At 46.1% G+C, this 22,050-nt stretch overlaps 2 protein-coding genes across 2 annotated transcripts in view; one reads left to right on the forward strand and one right to left on the reverse strand.

Annotated features, from left to right (window-relative positions):
- SPATA17 (spermatogenesis associated 17) overlaps window positions 1–388 on the reverse strand; it is a 124,438-nt gene extending 124,050 nt beyond the window's left edge. The window contains exon 1 of the mRNA XM_018567105.1: window positions 307–388. Coding sequence (XP_018422607.1) covers window positions 307–374 — 68 coding nt within the window. The 5' untranslated portion in view covers window positions 375–388. The remainder of the gene's footprint in view (window positions 1–306) is intronic.
- Window positions 389–870: 482 nt separating this feature from the next.
- On the forward strand, window positions 871–21,207 carry GPATCH2 (G-patch domain containing 2; the record flags this gene model as incomplete). The annotated part of the gene is made up of 5 exons (XM_018567100.1): window positions 871–996; window positions 13,033–13,734; window positions 15,830–15,891; window positions 19,411–19,593; window positions 21,128–21,207. Coding segments are annotated over exons 1-5 (1,077 nt in total), but the record flags the coding sequence as incomplete, so codon positions are not given.
- Window positions 21,208–22,050: the final 843 nt, after the last annotated feature.

Here is a 22,050-nt window from a genome sequence, read left to right on the forward strand (position 1 = left end):
TTCCTGTTGGGTCTATGTGAGAGGAAGTAAAGGCAGATCTCCCTAATGGGTCACAGTAGAAAATTAGGTTTTTGAGGATATATCGAGCACACAAAATTATATCCAAAATTAAAAAGGTTTTTTTGCTTTACGTACACTTTAAAGCCAACACTCTCTGGACTCTACTGAGCACGCAATGCATAATGGGACTTGTGGCCTCGGTGAGTGTCAGCTGACACAGAGTTCCCACTTTAATAACTTCGGGAAAGTTTTATTCCTCTGGGCACCCTGCCCGTATTAAGAGTTTGGGGAGCCCCGCCGGGTTACCTGCACTGCCGGAAATACTCCGGTATGAGGCCGGGCAATTCTCTTCGGAGCCTCTCCAGGGTGGCCATGTCCCCGCAGTCTGGACGCGTCTCCCGGGAGACCGAATGTACTACTCTAGACGGAGGGAATATAACAAAAATGTGCGTCTTTTTTTTACAAATTTGACTTTAATAAAAACAGATTATTTAATTATTGTTGTTTATAATTTAAATGACATATAATAAAATCATAACGGATAGATAATACGCAATAGGTTACTTGTTGTTTTATTTTGCTAAAATGGTTCATTCCGGCTTCCGCTCCCCAGCTCCGGAGCGCTAAAGCCTAGACGCGTCTCCATGGAGACGGAGCTGTACCACTGAACACGGGGGGGAATAATATACATTCTGTCCAAATGCTCTCCAATGCGACTATAAAATTTATTTTTATAAATAAAGTTTTTAATGAAAACGTTAATTCTGTATTTTTCTTCTTTTTGTCAGCTTTAGGTTGCTCGTTTCCTAACATGTTGAAATGGTATGCCCCGACTTCCGCTGGCCTCTGCTTCAGGTCTCTTACTGGTGCTCCGGAAGCGACATGGTGGCTCAGTCCTCTGCCCCGACTCGGCTGTGATCCTGGGGGAACCCCGCAAGCTTTGTTCATGGTTGGCGTGGCCAGGAAACACATCCGAGCCAATAAGGGAAGCAGCTGGTGAGTGATTGGTTGGTCGATGAGGTGTCTATGACATAACTAGGGGCCCCAGAGAGTCAAGGGCCCCCATTATCACATTAAGGGCCCCTTGTGCAGCCAGGGACTCTCTTACCCCCTGCAGTGGAACACCTTCCCGCCTTCTGATCAGGGCTCTCTGTCCTGTTCAGTATAATGTGTACCTGTCTGGTTAGTAATATGAAAGCTGACATTGCTGGCTTGTTAATGGTGGAGGCCCTGTCATCCTCATCCTTGCTTCCAGGCTTAGTCACTGACTAGGGACACGCATGGGCAGAGCAGGCGGCCTGTTATCTTTGAGGTCTGCCAGGCCACATTCTTGTTCGAGGTCGGCGACTATGTAGGAATGGTAACAAGGATGAAGATGACAGATCTGAAAGCTTGACTCCAGGCACACAGCTGAGTACACAGATTTCTGTCCATCCAGTCCTCAGATTTACATAGCTCTGCCACACAGCATGGCTCTGTCTGGCTGGGGAGGAAGCCTGATCTTCCTCTGCTGCAGTTTAGTAACAGCAGACGTGTAACTTGTACATTCTGGTGCGGGTTGTTTACATGCGGTTTGATTCTCTGCCGCATCCAACACAGACCAACGCATTTGTATGACATGGACGGGCACAACGTGAACAATTGTTTTCTCAGTGTCCTTGCGGTGCGCCTGTGTTGGTCAATGCAGAACAGTGCACCTGGTGTGAACGAGCCCTTTTGGGTATTGTTTATTCCTAAGGCTGGGAATGGACAGTGAAAGGAGAAACAGTACACTGAAGAGCTCATCTCTCTGTCCCTCTGATCTCTCCTCCTGTTTGCATGTTCATTGTTAGCACGGAGCACTTCAGCACAACTGATTGGCTCCTGGGGCTGCTGCTTCTACCAGGTCAAAGTCAGGTACTTACGATGCTTATATATATATATTTTTTTAAATATACATTTCATGATTACATGATTCTGTGTTGTTACTGTGTGCCTGGAGTTCAGCTTTGTCCGTATGTTTCCATGAGCAGGGTTTGATGTTGGTTTTGGAAGTTCTATATTGAATTGTGTAACCGGACCGTGTCAAGTCTGCAAAAAAACAAAACATCCTCTGTGTCATCCAGTCACCTATCTGTCGCCCCGCGTCTCCTGCTTCCTCCCCGTTCCAGCTCTGCAGTTGATTTAAAGGAACTTGTGAGGAGAGAAGTGTTGAAGCTGCCATTGGTGAGGCTCCAGGTTGCCTCCTCATCCTGGATTCACTACTTAGTCACTTCTTTGGAACAAGCATTATGCCAGTGAAGTATAAAAAGTCTGAGTACTATAGGTAGTGAAGTGAGGATAAGAGCCGAGCACCTTAAAGGGCCGGTTCTGTTTTAGTGTTTGTGTCCATGAGGCCCGCTCAGCTCATTTCCCAGGTAACTCGTGCACCTCCCACTCATGCAGTGGCCATAGTCAGTGAACAGAGTGTCAGCAGGATGTAAGGCTGTGGAGGGGTCTAGCTAAAGATTTTGAAGAAAAGGTGTGTAAAAAACAGAGCCTGGGAACCAAGGGGCTCCACAGGTGAAGGTGTTCGGGTTCTTTGCCACAATGTCCTGGCGTGGGTATTTGGGTGCTCTACCCGGATGTTGGTGTTTGGGCGCTCTTCCCTGATGTGGGTATTTGTGTGCTCTACCCCGGTGTGGGTGCTTGCGTGCTCTACCCCTGGTGTGGGTGCTTGCGTGCTCTACCCCGGTGTGTGTGCTTGCGTGCTCTACCCCGGTGTGGGTGCTTGCGTGCTCTACCCCTGGTGTGGGTGCTTGCGTGCTCTCCCCAGGTGTGTAGGTGCTTGCGTGCTCTACCCCGGAGTGTGTGCTCTACCCCGGTGTGGGTGCTTGCGTGCTCTACCCCGGAGTGTGTGCTCTACCCCGGTGTGGGTGCTTGCGTGCTCTACCCCGGAGTGTGTGCTCTACCCCGGTGTGGGTGCTTGCGTGCTCTACCCCGGAGTGTGTGCTCTACCCCGGTGTGGGTGCTTGCGTGCTCTACCCCGGAGTGTGTGCTCTACCCCGGTGTGGGTGCTTGCGTGCTCTACCCCGGAGTGTGTGCTCTACCCCGGTGTGGGTGCTTGCGTGCTCTACCCCGGAGTGTGTGCTCTACCCCGGTGTGGGTGCTTGCGTGCTCTACCCCGGAGTGTGTGCTCTACCCCGGTGTGGGTGCTTGCGTGCTCTACCCCGGAGTGTGTGCTCTACCCCGGTGTGGGTGCTTGCGTGCTCTACCCCGGAGTGTGTGCTCTACCCCGGTGTGGGTGCTTGCGTGCTCTACCCCGGAGTGTGTGCTCTACCCCGGTGTGGGTGCTTGCGTGCTCTACCCCGGAGTGTGTGCTCTACCCCGGTGTGGGTGCTTGCGTGCTCTACCCCGGAGTGTGTGCTCTACCCCGGTGTGGGTGCTTGCGTGCTCTACCCCGGAGTGTGTGCTCTACCCCGGTGTGGGTGCTTGCGTGCTCTACCCCGGAGTGTGTGCTCTACCCCGGTGTGGGTGCTTGCGTGCTCTACCCCGGAGTGTGTGCTCTACCCCGGTGTGGGTGCTTGCGTGCTCTACCCCGGAGTGTGTGCTCTACCCCGGTGTGGGTGCTTGCGTGCTCTACCCCGGAGTGTGTGCTCTACCCCGGTGTGGGTGCTTGCGTGCTCTACCCCGGAGTGTGTGCTCTACCCCGGTGTGGGTGCTTGCGTGCTCTACCCCGGAGTGTGTGCTCTACCCCGGTGTGGGTGCTTGCGTGCTCTACCCCGGAGTGTGTGCTCTACCCCGGTGTGGGTGCTTGCGTGCTCTACCCCGGAGTGTGTGCTCTACCCCGGTGTGGGTGCTTGCGTGCTCTACCCCGGAGTGTGTGCTCTACCCCGGTGTGGGTGCTTGCGTGCTCTACCCCGGAGTGTGTGCTCTACCCCGGTGTGGGTGCTTGCGTGCTCTACCCCGGAGTGTGTGCTCTACCCCGGTGTGGGTGCTTGCGTGCTCTACCCCGGAGTGTGTGCTCTACCCCGGTGTGGGTGCTTGCGTGCTCTACCCCGGAGTGTGTGCTCTACCCCGGTGTGGGTGCTTGCGTGCTCTACCCCGGTGTGGGTGCTTGCATGCTCTACCCCTGGTGTGGGTGTCTGGGTGCCCTGCCCTGACGCTGGTGTCTGGATGCCCTACACTGGAGTTTGGGTACACTGCTGGTGCAGGGGTTTGGGTGCTTATCCCCAATGTAGGTGTGTGTGTGCTCTGCCCCTGTGTGGGGGTTTGGGTGCACTTCCCTGATGGTGGAGTTTGGGTACACTGCTCCGGCACTGGCAGTTGTAGTGCTTTAGCATTGATGGTACATTAGAAATGTCTTCGCTCAGATTCACTGCCATTCAGCTTTATTCTTCTTCACAGGTATGTTTATGGGGGGAGATTGGAGTACTCGTAGGAAACCCTCCCAAACGCAGACAACAGACATTCATACAATTCTCATGCACATGAATGATTTTATTTAGGAAACACTCTTGTAGATTTGATAACCAGGAAGGATGAGACACGTGTCACCTGTATTTTCATAGCAGATATTACTAAGGCAGTTGTGTCTGATCTCTGTAGGAGGTACTATGTTGTTGATCTGTGATTGGCCGTCTCTGCGATGACATCATATTTAATTCTGTGATTGTAAACATTACTTGGTATCCATGGCCCTTTATCAATGTTCTGTCACGTGAAGGATCTATGTTATTGCAGGCTCGCAGAGTTCTGTATGGTGACTCAGACTGGCTAGGCCATAAATCCGGGGTGTGCTGGGAACATTACTGAAGGTGTTTTCTTTCTGGTCTAATAGAACAGTGTTGGAATCAGAATGAAGTTGAAATGTGCATTACCGGTGGGGAAGCTTGGCTGGCTCTGCTGGCAAGGCAAATGAGTAAAGCGTGTAGGGCTGCGCCAACATGTTTTCCGTTCTGGACCCTCAAATAGGTTTAAAGTACAAAGAACTGCCATTTAAAAAAATACCAAAACATCCAATTCTGTTTTTCATCTTTTGCTTCTCATCAGTGCTGTTGAATTTCTGCAGCCTCTTCGTAGCCACTTCATGTCGACATAAGCCCCAGGGATGGCTGCATGGCGATTCATTGCGTGGGTTTCCTGATGGTGACGACAGCTGAACATTGGCTGCATGATCTGTGTTGAATGGGCCACTTGTAGTCTCCGTCGATAGCCTGTGTGACAACGCAAGAGCACAATTGGGGGGAAAAAAAGACATTTTTTTTTTTTAAATTTATTTACTTTTCTGTCGAGGGGGCTTTAGGGAAACATCAGAGGTCTAAACAGATCCCTTGGCGTATTGAATATGCGCGTCTGTCGCGCCGTTTTTTTACCGCGATTCTCGGTAAAAAAGTTGCGCGATTACGAAGGCTACTTGGCTGTATCCCAATGGAAAACGCCCTACAAAACGGCCCAAAGTAGTACCTGGACCTTTTCAGGCGTGGGCCGTTTTGTAGGGCGTTAGGGACGGGCAGAAATACGGCAAGTTGGTAACGAGACCATTGACTACAATGCAATGTATATTTTTGACCGTTTTGTAGAGCGTTCGTCGAGCGTAGAACGCGCTACAAAACGGTCAGGTGTGAACGAGGGCTAATACTCAACATCCTGACAGCTTCTCTCCTCTCTGCTGGGCACCGGTCTGTGTTCCCTCCGATTCCCGCTGCCTCTGCCAGCACAGGCGGGGGAGAGCAGTGGGGATCGGAGGGGACACAGAATGGTGCCCAGCGGTAAGGAGAGAAGCTAGGGATGCACTGAATTTTCTGCCAAATTTTCGGCTATTTTGGTACTGTCGGCATTTTGTCCATAGTGCCATTTTCGGCCGAAGTTTCGCTGCATCCCTTATAATGTCAGCGGTCCTTAGACCACTGGAACCCAGGGAGAGGAGGAAGAGGGGACCAGTCTGCCAGCCAGGCGGAATTGAGAGCCAGGTGAGTGCATCTGCTGTATTTGAACCCCTAGACCACAAGTATTGAACCCTTGCAGTGCAGGGGTAGCCCTACTGCAAGGGTTAGTTTTGTAATTCCTGGAGTTCCTCTTTAATAGCAGAATCACCAGGTATTATTTTAATAAAAGTTGAAGATGACTTTTGAAATTATATTAACATGTTCAAGCCTATAGGATATTCTAGTAAATGGGTTTGGTGGACACATCAGTATGGAAATCAGGAGCCAGTCTGTCCAATCCAGAAGCCAGCAGGTTTTTTTTTTAAAGGAGAACTATGACATGAGTGATTTCCACTCACGTCATAGTTCTAAGCCGACCTGTGACAATGAGACTGTCACAGGTACAGCTCCATTGACAACAACTAGAAAAAAACTAGGTGCCAACTTTCATTTTTAGGGCGAATTGGCTACCTGAATCCTGGGCTTTATCTAGCCCTTCCATAAAGCCTGTCTCCGGTCAAAGACCCTTGTAGCCAAGTGCTTCATTTTGTCTAGGGGCTGAAGTAAAGTAGATTTACTTACCTGATCCCCGCAGACTCTTCACCCTTGGGGCTCCAGGACTGCTGACGTTGCTACGTCTACTGCAGATTCAACAAACCTGCATTAGACGTGAAGGCGCTACGGGACATTCCACTATCCGGAGTGGAGGGGAAAAAGAAGAGCGCTGACCGCTCCCCACCTGGGCGGTAGGGATCAGGTAAGTAAAGGTTCTATACTTCAGTCCCTAGACAAAAACAAGCACTCAACTTTTGCAGTGCAGGGGTAGTGCTGGGTACTTTTTTTGTTTTGGTTTTCCCAGAGATGGGGATCTGCCAACCAGTGTCTCAGTATCAGGTGCCCTGTCTTATATCCATCCTTCACCAATTTAGCCGTGTAAGCAGTTTTTGGAACCTATAGGAGACTGAACAAACTTCCTTCAACCCCCTATCTGACAACCCCCGGGCCTAGCTATTAGGCACTCGTGGACTAACTGCTCATTTTTGGAAAGCAGAGGGAAGGGTCACATGTTTTCCCCATACCTTGTTTTTTTGTTTGTTGGGGGGCTAAAGTGGCAGATTAGATGGGTGTTGGGGTGTGGACAAAACAGGAGCAGTGAATATGCGTGTATTTTTTCTTAATATAAGATCTTAAATGTAAGGTAGAAGCAGAGACCTTGCCTGTTTGTCTGTGTATCCCGCTGATCCTGGTTCTACTTTTCCATGAAAAGCCTGACATCCCTAACTTTGGGACACAGCCTCTTCTATGCATCGGTCTGCTCGGTAGGTTCAAAGGAGAACTATGAGGTGAGTGCTTTTCACTCACCTCATAGTTCTAGCCGACAATGAGACTGTCACAGGTCAGCTCAGTAGATCGGGAGGTGAGCGAACACATACCGGCGTTCACTCACCTCTCGATCCTGTCACGGCTCTGCCGTGACAGGGGAGGGGCTTGATTCCCCCTCCCTGCTCCGATTCGCCAGCGCTGACTGACGGAACAGACGGGGGAGGGGGCGGGTACAGCTGGCTCTGCCTCTAGATAGGCAGAGCCAGCTGTCAGTCACGCAGCTGGCGTCAGCTGTGGCGTCTCAGTATACTTTGTAAAAAATGTTTTCGCTTAAAATGGGCGAATTTTGCATGCTTGCTTCTTTTTTTTTTTGCATGCTTTTTTGATGCGTTTTGATGCATTCCGTTGCGACAAGCAGTATTTTTTCGGACTGCACTGGTGTGAACAGAGCACCAGAAATCCCATTGGAAAGCATTATGATGCGATTTTGATGCAGCTGCCAAACTGAACGGACTGCATCACAACTGCATCTGGTGTGAACTAACCCTTAGGCCGGTTCACACCTGGGCGTTTTCTAGCGCGTTCGAACGCTCTGCGAAACGCTCAAACACCGAAATCCCATTATTTCCTATGGGTATGGTTCACACCTGGGCGTATTACAGGCTGTATGAACGCGCTACAAAATGTCCTACGCCCAAAGAAGTACAGGAGCTTCTTTGGGGCGTTTTTGTCGCGCGTTTCCATTGGGATACAGCCAAGTAGCCCTTGGAAACGCACATCTGTCGCGCGTTTTTTAACCGCGAATCGTGGTAGAAACGCGTGACAAACGCGCATATTCGATTCGCCTAGGTGTGAACCCAGCCTTAGGCCCGGTGCAGACTTATGCGAATCGCGCGGGCCTGCACAATGCAGGCAGGCAAGTACCTTTTTTTTTTTTTACGATACACGACGCGCAGCTGTTTTAAAAGCACAGGCAGAATCGCGGCGGTAAACCCCGCGATCCGCCCGGCAGGAATGGGCTTGCCTTTAGAAGATAATGGCACCAACAGCGCTATCGGTGCACACCTAGGCGACTCCTGATCGTGTGGCAATCTGAGCGGAATCGTGCACCATTGTCACGCGGTGAGGTGTCGCCTAGGTGTGCACCGGCCCTGAAAGTGACACTAAACTCAGAAGTTTAATCTTAAAAATTCATTCAAGCTCCTTAACTATTAACAAAAATGACTCTTATTTGTGTATCACTCGGCTGTAGATCCTCAAATCATCTCTGAATTGGTGCTGACACTGTCCTTCCTTCTGGAGGGTGACTACTTTTGTCCTCCATGGTCCCTGTGTGTGTTGTAAAGTAGTCACCACTCCAAGCTCGCTCCCAGGATGGACTACAATCTCACATATAGTTTATTAATTTGTACTGATGTAGCTCATTGATTTGTGATTGTAGTCCATCACAGGAGTGAGCTTGGAGCGGTGGCTACTTTAGAACACACACAGGGACCACGGGGAACAAAAGTAGCCACCCTCCAGAAGGAAGGACAGTGTCAGCACCAATTCAGAGATTATTTGAGGATCTACAGCCGAGTGATACACAAATAAGATACATTTTTGTTAATAGTTAAGATACTTGAATGTACTTTTAAGATTTAACTCCTGAGTTTAGGGAAACTTTTAAGTCAGGGGAGTAATAGTGACTGACCAATAGAATATATCCAGGAGGTAATTTCTTCTTCTGAGATCACACGGCCCAGCGTCCTTCTGCTCTCTGCATACATCTGTGGATGTTTCGTGATTCTCCACTGGATCTGATGATCATCTTATGTCTCTGGATCCCTTTGTCCTTAAATATTTGTCTGGAAAAGTAAAAGAATAAGATATTGCATTTAAAACTATAACCCCTTTTTCTGTTGAAATGCTCACTGTTGTGTTTCCCTACTTGATCACGCATCACATTTGTCCAATGCATACACTTCGCCTGTAAAGCCAATCCTTCGCAGATAACCCGTTATTATATGTAGTGATGGCTGTGCAGAACTTGATAGAGGCTAATAAATTGCTATAATACAAATTTGTGAATGGACGATTTGTTCACCGAGCCCTTTTGTGCACGTTACCCTCGCTAATGCCAAACTGGATAATGTCTTCATAGACACAATAGCTCATGCCTGAAAGGCTTTTTGGCTTCTGGTTGTGTCCTGCTCTCCATGATATCCCAGCAGGGAAAGACGCTTGCCAGACAGACTGCATTGTTGAAGAGCACAGAGGATGGGGCTCATGTGTTCCAGCGATAGGCTTTGAACGTTGAACAGTAATCAGGTGACACTGATGGGTTCTGCACGCAAAATATAGACAACTCTTCCAAAGCTTTTCACGATTTACTGTTCTGTGGTAGAAAAGGGAATCTGCAGACCAATAATGACCAACAAAGTGGCACTATTATCTTTCTGGTGCTGGGGACCTGAGTTCCTATGCTGGAGTATGTTTATGTTAATGGTAAGGACATTGTCTCGTAAGCTTCTTTGGAGCAGGACTGTAAATCCCTATACAAAACAATATCAACGCTTTGAAAGACCTTGCCCAGATCGTCTTTCAGGACAGTACATGAAGGAACATGTCTGTGAAGGTTCTCATTCATCCAGGTCATGGTATATCTGTAAAAAATAAGTCAAGGCAACTGGACTTGCTGTATTTTTCCTGAAGACGTTTTACCGGTTATCCAACCAGCTTTCTCAAATCGGAATGACTTGTACAAAAATTCTCAGGGAATAAATATGGTGAATGTTGTTCCAAACCACAACTATTATCTGCCACATACAATGCTGTTTTAACACCTCTCTCTGGGCAGGTTAATAACACTTCCTAGACTCCAATTATGCAAATGCCACCAACACCTGGTTGTGACTGACAGGTTATATGGATTGGAGCAACATTCACCATATTTATTCCCAGATAATTTTTTGTAAAAGTCTTTCTGAATTGAGAACGCTGGTCGGATGTCCAGTGAAACGTCTTAAAGAATAATACAGCAAGTCCAGTTGCCTTGACTTATTTTTTACAGATATGAAGGAACGTAGCTCTACCTACAATTCTCAGGAAACGCTGCAGCCCAGATCTTTGAATCCAGCTCCTCTTCATAGATGATCAGTTAAAGGGTTTCCTCCGGCATAGCAGGAGCACTGCACTGGAACTGTGTGGGGAGCTCCACAATCTCATGTACTGTGGCTTCCAGCTTTCACATTACAGTATCTTGCTTCATGTTCAGGGCCGCCAGACATCCTCTTTTATGCGCAGGGGGAATATTCAGACCCTCTCCAGAAGCAGGCCTCACTGCAAGAGTAAATGTTTCTCTAGCCCGGAATTCAGCTGTCCACCCACATCTCAAGTTTCAGCTATACATTGGTATGGTATCAAAGTATGCTTCATAAGAATGTGAGACCATCTGTCCAAAGGTGAAAATTGAATTGGAAATGCATAGCTAACACAATAATGATCCAAAGCACACTAGCAAATCCACCGAAGAATGGCTCAAAAAGTAGAAATAGAGGATTATGGACTGGCATAGTCCAACCCTGATTTGAATTCCATTGAAATGTTGTTAAAGGAACAAAGGAATTTAGCATTAAGTGTTAACAAAAAAGTGTTAACTGCTTGGGCAGTTATAGATAATGCAGAGAAAAAGGAGAAAAAGAAAGGGTTTGTGGAGAGATATACATCGAACCATGCGTAAAAATATATCAAATTTATTGTAAATAAAATTGTTTTCAATTCATAAAATTCATAAATATCATTGTTACATACATTGGTCGATATAATACCCCAGTTTTAACCAACATGATTCTTCCCTTCTTAATAGGTAGCCCAAAATACATAAAACAATTTGATACAATTCTGATAAATATCAGCCATGATTCCTTCCAAATGATCCATTCATTGTTAATCTACAAGGTCGGTTTATCAAAATTCATCCCAACATGATTTATCCCTACGCGTTTCGCATTCAAGCTTCTTCAGGGGATCGGATTCATCTATATAGAGTACCTGGAGGTGGGTCGACGTGAGACGGACGGGGATGAGGTGGGTGGCTGTATTTAGCCCTGCCATCACATACCGTCCATCATCTCTACCGGGGGCCTCAAAGGGAGGAATACCCTAGGCAGCGTGAGAGCAGTTATAGATAATGTCTGCAAGAAGTCAGTTCTACTAAAGGGGGCAAGATGAGCTTTTGATGCCAAGGATGTACTTCCTTTTTCCTTAGTACACCATTACATTTATTGATATTTTTGCTGAATAAATGATTGAAAAGGCAAATGTGTTCCTATTACAGTATATCACCTTTATCTGTAGGCACTAGGGATGCACCAATACCGTTTTTTTTAGTATCGAGTACTGATACTAGGGCTGCAACAACTAATCGATTATAATCGAAAATGAGAATCGTTGGTAACGATTCTCATCATCGATTAGTTGATTTTCAATTAGTTGCCCTGGCTCTGCTCTTCTGTTCTCCTCCCCACTAGTGCTGGCTGCAGTGGTCTGTGTCCCTTTCAACCTCTCCCCGCCTGTACCGGCAAAAGCAGCGGGGACACAGACCACTTGAGCCGGCATCAGTGGGGAGGAGAGACCGCTGTGACTCTGCAATTTTCCGCTGCGGCCGCATTCCTCCTCTGCCCCACCTCGTTCCTCCCCTGCCTAATCGATTAATCAAAGTTAATAATTGGCTGCCCTAACCGACACTAGTATCGGTGCCGATACAGAGTATTTGGGTGCGTACTAGTACTCGCCCTAATGCTCCCGATACTTATCCTGATACCATTACTTCCAGTATCAGGAAGTCGGGCGGCAACTCAATACACGCCGTCCGCCTTCCTGATTGGCTCCATGCTCCCTCGATACCAGTATCGGTGCATCCCTAGTAGGAACTGTTTGAATAAAGAGCTAATGTTTGCCTATTCAAATATGTTGAAAAAGTCAAGAGTTTCCATGGGGTGTACTAAATTTGTTACATGGCTGTATAAGAAAAATCATTTTCTGAAGGTGAGAGGGCTGGAAATATGGAGACTAGCTAATTTCCCTAAAAGAGCAATCAAAATAATTTGTCTTTGCCCACCCCACCTTTAGATCATTGGGCGACAGTGGGAGGTGTGCTATGTCTGTCAGTCCCCCACCATTACATCCTAGGGACTGACACATAAACCACTAGAAGGAAATGTCCTATTGATACATGGGAGCAGACCTTTCTAATGCAAACCTTTCTAGCTATGGTATGCTAGTGAGATAAAGTATATGGGTAAAACAGATCAGCTTATCTCATCTATATGTGTAATGAATTTAAAGTGTTTGTAAAGCCAATTAGATTGGTTAGAACATTTGTCAGGTTTATATTGTTTATTGTGCCCTGGGAAGATTCGCCCGTCTATTCGTCCTGGTTCCCCTTGAAAGTGAGGATAAATCTGGAGTTGTCACCAAAGCAGCAATAGAGGATAAATTTCTTTATATTTTTGCCCAAGCACTTACAGTCATGTTTCCAAACAGCTGCTTCCAGGTCTCTTAGCTACGCTTCCCTGAACTTCCTCATTGAAGACAATGCACTCCCTGTGTGGCTGATCTCTTATCTCAACAGCTGTTAGGAAGGCAGCTTTGAGCTCTTGTAGTGAAATACAGAGCCACCATTAGTGTCTAGTTTGCAAATTCCTATAGGTAAGATAACAAAATATAAAGCAAGCATAAAAAAAAAGATAAACTGCAATAATAACTGTATCTGAAATCACTATACCTTCCCTGTGAAGTTTTGTCTTCTCTTATGGTAATATGGTTCTTTTTTTTTTTACAGGCATTTCAGTAGGACTATGGAAGAGCTTGTCCATGATCTTGTGTCAGCGCTGGAAGAAAGCTCCGAGCAAGCCAGAGGATGTTTTGCTGACACCGGGGATCACTCCCGCAGCATCTCATGCCTCCTGAAGCGCCAAGCGCGCAAAAGGAGAGGACGAAAAAGGCGTTCTGACAATACCCATCATCCCTGGGAGTCTGGGCACTGCCTTAGTGATGGCTCCGACTCCAGTTTGGAAGACCAGAGCAAGGACTATCGGGAGAGCGTTGGCAGTAACAAAAAAGACAGCGACTCTGACGACCAGCTCTTATTAGCCAAAAGGAGACCAACCTCAAACATCAATAATATACGGAATAAAAGGCCTTTGTGGCACGAGTCTGACTTAGTTGCGGACACTTTGGCGAGCAGAACCCTACGAAGGAGAAGGAAAGTAAAACGGATGGCTGTAGACCCTCCCGCAGATGTTACTAGCTCGTTGTCTCTGCCTCAAAGTCGCGACCAGACAATAGACACTGACAGCAAACATTATCAGCACCTGGACATAATGAAGAGCAAAGTGAAGAAAAGGAAAATTGCTCCACCAAAACATGGGCATGAAGTTCTAGATGAGGGAGTTGTGGTGGAAGCAGAAGAAATGGGGCTTGGAAACAAAGACAAGATGGAGTATGAAGAACAGAAGGGGTCGGACGAGAACATGAGTGACAGGTTGTACTTGGGGGTGACATGAGGGGTAGAAATTGATGCTAGGCATGAATTCTTTGTACTTTATTTGGGGAAGGGCAAGGACACATACCACTTTGGACAAATCTTGCCATTGGTGTGATCCATGAGGAAAGTGCCCTTCCAAAACTAAAATACACTATGTATGGTAAAATGTTTGTGGACATCTGACTATCACACCTAGAAGCTTGAAACTGCCTTGACCCCTGTATGCTCTGTGGTCATTATTGGGTAAATATTAGTTAATTCCTCCCTGGGTTTTTTCTAGGGATGCATCAATACTGGTATTTCGGTACTGATACTGATGTGTAATGACTCCGCCACCTGGCTTCCTGATTAGCAGGGAAGCCGTCCCCAGGCTTCTCGTCACTAGGTGACGAGAAAGCATGGAGCTGGCTCTCTGGCCAATCAGGAAGCCGGGCGCTGTGTAATGACGCGGCGCCTGGCTTCCTGATTGGCCGGGAAGCCGGCTCCATGCTCTCTCGTCATGAGATGACGAGGAAGCATGAAGCCGGCATCCCGACAAATCAGAAAGCCTGGCGCCCCGTCAGTACACGGCGGCTGACTTCCTGATTGGCCAGCTTCCGACCATGAGATGACGAGAGAGCATGGAGCCAGCTTCCCGGCCAATTAGGAAGCCGGGCAGCGTGTAATGACACGCTGCCCGGCTTCAAGATACTGGAAGTATCCGGCTAGGCATCGCTCCAAGCTCACTCCAGTGATGGACTACAATCTCACATTTGGTTTACTGATTTGTATTGAGATTGTAGTCCATCACAGGAGTGAGCTTGGAGTGGTGGCTACTTTACAACACACACAGGGACCATGGGGAACAAAAGTAGTCACCCTCCAGAAGGAAGGACAGTGACAGCACCAATTCAGAGATGATTTGAGGATCCACAGCCGAGTGAGACACAAAGTACTTTTGTATTTTTAAGATTTAACTCCTGAGTTTAGTGTCACTTTAACCTGGAAGACTGAGTACATGTAGTGGCATAAAACAAGGTCTATGGTGGACAGTTTCGAATGGAGGGTCAGTTTTGCAGCAAAAGCTGCCTGCATTTCTTTATTATTATTTTTTTTGTTTCATTTTTTGTAGCATAACTTTATTGAAAAATGAAGCGTACAAGGAATGGAAAAGTACAGAAAACATGTGCAGAGTATATATTCATATAATAATATAATGGCTCACAAAATTAGTAACCAATAACGAAGAAAGAGAAGATGGATCACTGATCATTTTAAAAGGAAAGAAAAATATCATGAATTAGAGAGAGACTAGAGAGAGGAATGTGAAGGACAATAATATAGAAAGTACTCATATTATCGACATAGGGAGCTATGATGTGGGCAGCAATGAGGAAGATGGAAGTGAGAGAAGGTCTGGGAAATGAGTATTTCATTATTTAATGGTTTATTCATTGTGCCTTAATTTGATAACAATAGAGAAATAGAAAAGTCTCAGGTGTCAGTTGTGCGTATGTTTGTTACCTGCTTCCTGGGTTGGTCCAGCCCTGTCATAGCCCCCAATCATGTTCCTGGATGGGGTAGACTTTTGTGTCCTCATAATAATTAGAAGTTCAGCTAACCTTGTCTAGTTGCTGATCGTTGCTGGGAACAACTTTCCAGCTTGGCGAAGATTAATCTCTCTCTTTTTTTCAGGCCTGTGTGTTTTTATTTGCAAAAGGAAAGGTCTCCAGCAGACACTTCCAGCCAACATTGCTCCCTCCTGGAGCAGCCGTCTTCTGAGATCACACCGAATGGCTCGGCATTAAAAAGGGAGCAGCGAGCATTTGATGGAGGCAAATAATAAAATTCATCACTTGTGTCAGCACCTCCATGCAGACACATCTGGCTCCCTGTCAGTGCCCCATTAGAGTCCTGAGGTTTTATGTGCCAAAAATAATATGCTCGGCAGTTCATAAAAGCGTGGCATTTGCAGCCTGATTACAAACACATTTGACTTTTTTTCCCTTTTTTTGGGCACAGAAAAAAGGGAAAACGACTTTGAATTCTGTATATTTTTGTCTGCCCTGATTGATCGTTTTGTTCTCACTTTTTGTGTTTTTTTTTTTGTTAGCGAATCCAGCAGCATTAGCAGCAGCGACGCCGGCTTGTTTACGAACGACGAGGGACGCCAAGGTACTGAAACATTTATACTGTGAAGTCTAATTGAAACGTGCTAATTAGTGGAACATTTTACGCCTTCTAATTAATACTGTCGGAGAAGACCAAACATTGCAGGATTTCCGCGCTGTGACAGGAGCATAATTCGCGGATCTAATGTGCTTATGTTAGACTTTTAATGATTCTTATTTGGGCAAATCATTGTTTACATAATATTACTGTACATATGATTATCTGTCACAGACATCCAGCGGTTAGATGTAATTAAAGCCTTGTCTATATGCAGTAAGGTGTAAGCGCTCACATCTAAATGCGTGGAGAGAGAGATCTTTGATGGAAGGGATTTCGGGAGTAAAAGGATGCAAATCAGCCTCTTTAAAGCTTAACTCCGGTCAGTTTATAAAAATCCTATTTTGTAGCCCCCCTCCCCCCCAATATAATAAGTCTTGTTTAGTCTAGATGGATTAACAGAGAGGAATATTTATCCTATTCCTTCAGTTCTTTCCCCTAGTACTGCTCCAGGCTTAGAATGATGAGCGGGTCCTCACATACAATGAAAAGTGGCCCGGGAGAGCGAGGAATAATTTAAGTAATTCTACTAACTTTATGCCCGCTAGACCCTGGTGCCTAAACAGCGGCCCTTTGACACCTACTGTGTGGGCTTTAGTGTCCCTGCAGACCAAGGCCGCAGCTAACGATTATTTTCATAAACGATTAGTTGACCGATTATTTTTTTCAATTAATCGATTGGTTGTTTAAAAAAAAAAATGATTTCTCTCTCCCCCCCCCCCCCAAAAAGCAGACAGTATTCAGTGTTTTGACTTACTGTAGCCAGTAAAGGAAAATATTTTTTAGATTGGGTTCTAGTTGTTAAATGATTTGATTTATTTTGACTTATTTTTGTGCTGTCCATTCCTGTTCTCTTTTTAATTTTTATAATGGATCTTGCCGAGAGATACACAAGTCATTTTTAAGGGGACTTGTAGGGCTCTATCGGTAATCAGCCTCATGCAATCTGTCTCTAGTCTGTGACTATCTTCTGAAGCATGTCTGCGGTCTCCAACAACTCTTATGGCATGTCCCCAGTCTCCGACCATCTTCTGATGCCTTTCTGCAGTCTCTAACGGGTCTATTTAGCATTACTTTTAGGCTAGGTTCACACCTAGGCGATTGCGCGGTTGTGGCTTGTTTTTTTATTTTTTTATGCATGTAATATTTATTGAGTTTTCAATTCAGATACATATGAGAAGAAGTCATAATAACTCGGTATATGCTCAATACAGTAGAGAACATGTGTTATACATGGTTACAGACGTGTATGAGTCAACAACGAATATTAAACAGTTATGACACTATCAATAGTCATGATAGCAACAATTTAACAAACCATAAATGACTGTTAGTTCAGAAAGAGAGAGGAGAAGACAAACATACATTGCTTCATCATTGGGTTCGAAAAGGCATATATTGTGGCTTGTTTTTGTTTGCACGATTTTGCTTTTGAACTGTTCGGTTTTTAATGCAAAGCGATGTCAAACTGCGTGACACCTGCCAGAAAATGGCTCCTCCACCTCTTTGCACGACAGGCGATTTTGGCCGTGTGACGTAAAGCAAATATGTGAACAGGCTGATTTGACTTACATGCACATCTCTGTTTTGTGCAATATCGCCCAGGTGTGCACCAGCCCTCAGTGAATATGATGGCGGTGTCAGGGGCCCCTATATTAAGTAAATTGACCACTACTGCTCTACACTAAACGAGCATTAGACCCATCTTGCATGGGCAGAGGGCTGACAAAGGGTTTATGCTTAAAGCAACCTGTTAGGTTTTCTATTTCTGCTTGTGACCTCATTAAAGGGGATTTTCCCTCCCTTCCTGTTCCTGTGACACACGTACAAGAATTGTGGGGTGCTGTCACAGGAACAAGAAGGCACAGGCAGTAATAAAAACATTGTCGGATGATGTGGCCCTTCATCACTACCTTCTTAAAATGTGTTTGCTTTTTATCTGTACCCAACAGGATGAAAGCGTAAACTGTTATTGCATTTATTAAAGATACGTCATGTCACATGTGTCATTAAGCCAACGCTTCGGGGCCACGCATTGTCCCTTTCTCAGGGCTAAATAGTCCTGCGTGGCCCCGAAACGTTGGCTTTATGACACAGGTGACATGACATATCTTAATAAACACAATAATGGTTCACGCTTTCGTCCTGTTGAGTGCTGGTGATTTTGCTTTGTGATCTGGAGGAACACAGCGTCATCCATGATATCACGGCGAGCACCACAACAAAAAGTACAAAGAGGTCCATACGCTGTATGGAGTGCAGGTGACTCAGCGCAACGTTCCATGCTTTTATCTGTGTCATTGTTGGAGAGATTTCCCATCACTTCCGGGCTGGATATGAAGTCTCAATATATGGCCAAGCTAAAGAAGAACTCCAGGCACAATAACCTTAACCTGTGCAGTAGGGCTACCCCCGCACTGCAAGAGTCACATGCTCGTTTTTGTCTAGGGAGGAAATTAACAGTAGGCTGCTAGACCGGTCCCTGATCCCTGACCGGTTGGTGTCTTCCCGCCCTACACACTGTATAGGATGTGATTACTCACAGTGCCTTGGACCGCCAGAGTGGAGGGGGAGCGAGGCTGCAGGGACTAGAGCAGGGGTAGCCAAACTCCAGCCCTCCAGCTGTGGTGGAACCACAAATCCCAGGAGGCATTGCAAGATTCTCACAGCCACAGACATGGCTCCCAGAGAGAGATGCATCATGGGATTTGTAGTTTCACCACAGCTGGAGGGCCGGAGTTTGACTACCCCTGGACTAGAGGCTAGCAGTCAACCGTCTCCAAGGTTCAGCTGAGTATATCTTTGTTATTTTTGTCCCTAGATGAAAACAAGCACCGGGGGGTAATCCCACTGCAAGGGTTAAGATAATTTCTGAGTAAAGCTGGCCATACACCTTTAGAATATCTGCAGACTTTCTATGGTCAGGTGGAAAAAGTGCAACAGATTCCTCCATCTTCACTAAACTGTGTGGATGGAGGAATCCCCGGCTGGACCAAGCTTCAGTATCTTGCCAGTCAGCCCTGCTGGCTCTTAAAATACCTGAGCAATCTGATTGGATGCAGGCAATGTTCAGGTATTTTGACAGCCAGTGGGGTCGACTAGCAAGATGCTGAAGCTTTGCCCCGGTGGGAGATTCCTCCATTCACACAGTGTAGCGTAGATGGAGGAATCTGTTGCACTTTCTCCATCTGACCATAGAAAATCTACAGAAAATCTATAGGTGTACGGCCAGCTTTATTCTTTAAGCCTTTGAGTGCACTGAAGAAGTTTTTCTAGGCAAGACAGATAACAGTAGGTTGTGGTTCTAGAACTAAGTAAGCAGCTGTGGGAGGTGGTGGTGGGGTGGCTAGTACAGTCTAGTGTAGTATCAATTTTGACTAAGGCATGTGTGCATGTGTGTTTAGTAAATTGTGGTCACTGCCCACATACAGGCTTCATATTATTTGCCTCTGATTTGTGTTGCAGGTGACGATGAACAGAGCGATTGGTTCTATGAAGGAGAATCTGGAGGAGCCTGCGGCATCACCGGAGTTATACCTTGGTGGGAACAGGAAGAATCCACAGAAATAGGCAGGGAGCTCCCTGACCCGGTATTTGAGAGTATCCTAACTGGCTCCTTCCCTCTCATGTCACCATCTGCACAGAGAGGTAGGTTCTTCTATTTCATGTCTGTGTGTTTTGGTTTAGCATTTAACAAGACAGAACGTAGTGTTTGCTATACAGTACAGCTGCCATGATTTAAAGTGGGTTTCCCGCCAAACCCCTGGAAAATCATATACTATTATATATTATTATTATTATTGGCAGTTGTATAACGCCGTCATTTTATGCAGCACTTTATATATTGTACATTCACTTGTACATTTCAAGGATGTTACTATGTAAGGTCCCAAATTCACATGCATGCATACACACACACACACACACACACACACACTAGAATGTTAACGATGACCTGCTTAAAGATAAGAATACTTTGCAGTAGAGCTGCAGCTAACGATTATTTTCAAAATCGATTAGCCGATTATTAAGTTCGATTAATCGGTTAATTGTGTGTTTACTATATCCACAATCATGAATGAACATGAGGTGATATAGATCACTTCCCATTCATTCATAATTGAGGATATAGTACACATACCATGTCCTCAATTATGTACAAACACTCAGCGATTGCTGTCATGGGAGGCTGAGCGAGCGGTGCAGGGAGGAGAGCTCATCCTCCTGTGACAGCGCTGGCTGTCTCCGCCCACACCGCTCTCCTGATCTGTGACAGGAGGCTGAGCGGTGCGGGGAGGAGAGACGCCGACCGCTCACATCGCTCTCCTCCCACAGCGCTGGGCCACCTGTGACAGTTTCTCTCCTCCCTGCTGGGACACAGAGCAGTGCCCAGCGGGGAGGAGAGAAAGAATGGATGCACCGCTATATCTGTAGAAAAATGGCACTTTCGGCATTTAGCCAAAAGTGCCATTTTCGGCCAATATGTTTCGGCTGCCGATATATCGGTGCATCCCTACTCTCAATGCTGAGAGGCCCTCTGAGGTTTTATAGTTCCTACTGTCCTGGTATTGCCTCACTTCATGATCACACCCTGTCTCCCAGCTCTTAGGGGTGCATAACAGTATCAAACAAGAGATCCATGTAGTCGTTTGCATCTCCGTTAACTAAGAATTCATTTTATATAGTGTTGTATACTCGCAGGTGCTCATAGAGAGCATATATTGTCAGCACTTAGACACTGGTCATACACATTTGTCCAGCTTTCAAATATCAGCTATGTGGGCACTGTCCTTTTGAGTTGTACAGGGATGTTCAATATGTTGCATTTTTGTTTTCTTTAAGTCCATTGGTGGTAGTTTTTATCTCCACTGTGATCATTTTTGATGGGTATAATCTTTTTTTTTCCCATGGTTTCTTGGAGGACTAAAGCAGGTCTGGGTTGGGTTCCTGGTCCACTATTTACCTTTACATTGGACCTAATATCACAGTGCGTGGCAGATGTGCCAGTTGACAGAAAGTGAGGCTAGAACACTCTGCAATCAGCATCCCTCCTGTACTGCCCCTTTTACGCATGCTTATTTAAATAAAAAATGTCACTCAGTGAGATGTTGAGATGCAGTTTGAGTAATTATCCGCCTCATCATTAATAATTAATGTGGTCCTGTTTATTTCCTGTCTTCAGGTTTCCAGGCCAGACTAAGTCACCTACATTCAATGCAAGCCAGAAGCCTCAGGAAATCCTCAATAAACCCAAGCCCTCTGGTATGTATGTTTCAGACTTTTTTTTTCTTAATTGTGTTGCCATGTGTCTGAGATGTCCATCTGGGCTGTTGGTGCCCGTGGGATGGAAGAGACCAGAGTTGGACACTATTGTCCTGCTCTCTCTGCCATTCTGCTTCAAAAATAAGATTTCTGGATGGGAGAGAGATGCAAGGCACAATAGCACTTATATAATTGCCTGTCTGTACAATACCCGAATGTCTTGCCCATTGGGTAGCACAGAAGCTTTAAAGGAAACCTGCTTTTACTGACCACCTTTTGAAAATACTGGTTGCCTAGCAGACCATGTATGAACTCTGTGAAGTCACAACTCTAAATGTTCTCATTTATTTGGGGTCAACAACTCGAAAATTATAACTATATGACCAAACGTATGAGGACATCCCTCCAAATTAGTGAGATTAGGGGTTTCCAGTGAAAGGTACTGTTAATGCTGTAGCATGGAAAGCCATTTTAGACAATTGTGTGCTTGCTGCCTTGTAGTATTAGTTTGGTGAAGGCCCTTTTCTGTTCCAGCTGTTCAAGCAAGCTCCATAAAGACATGGGTTGATGAATTTGTTGTGGAGGAACTCTATTGGCCCACACAGAGCCCTGATCTCAACCCGACTGAACAATTTGAGAATTAATTGGAACACCAATTGTGAGCCAGGTCTTCTCCTCCAACATCAATACCTGATGTCACATATGCCCTTTTGGTTGAGCGAGTACAAGTTTCCACAGACACACTCCAGAGTCTTGTCACAAGCCTTCTTCAAGAGTAGAGGCTGCTATAGGTATAAAGGTGGGACCAAATCCATATTAATGGCCATGGTTTTGGAATGGGAT

The sequence above is a fragment of the Nanorana parkeri genome, unplaced genomic scaffold (assembly GCF_000935625.1).
Source record: "Nanorana parkeri isolate BGI_ZX_2015 unplaced genomic scaffold, ASM93562v1 scaffold1006, whole genome shotgun sequence".
In the NCBI taxonomy this organism is placed as follows: domain Eukaryota; kingdom Metazoa; phylum Chordata; class Amphibia; order Anura; family Dicroglossidae; genus Nanorana; species Nanorana parkeri.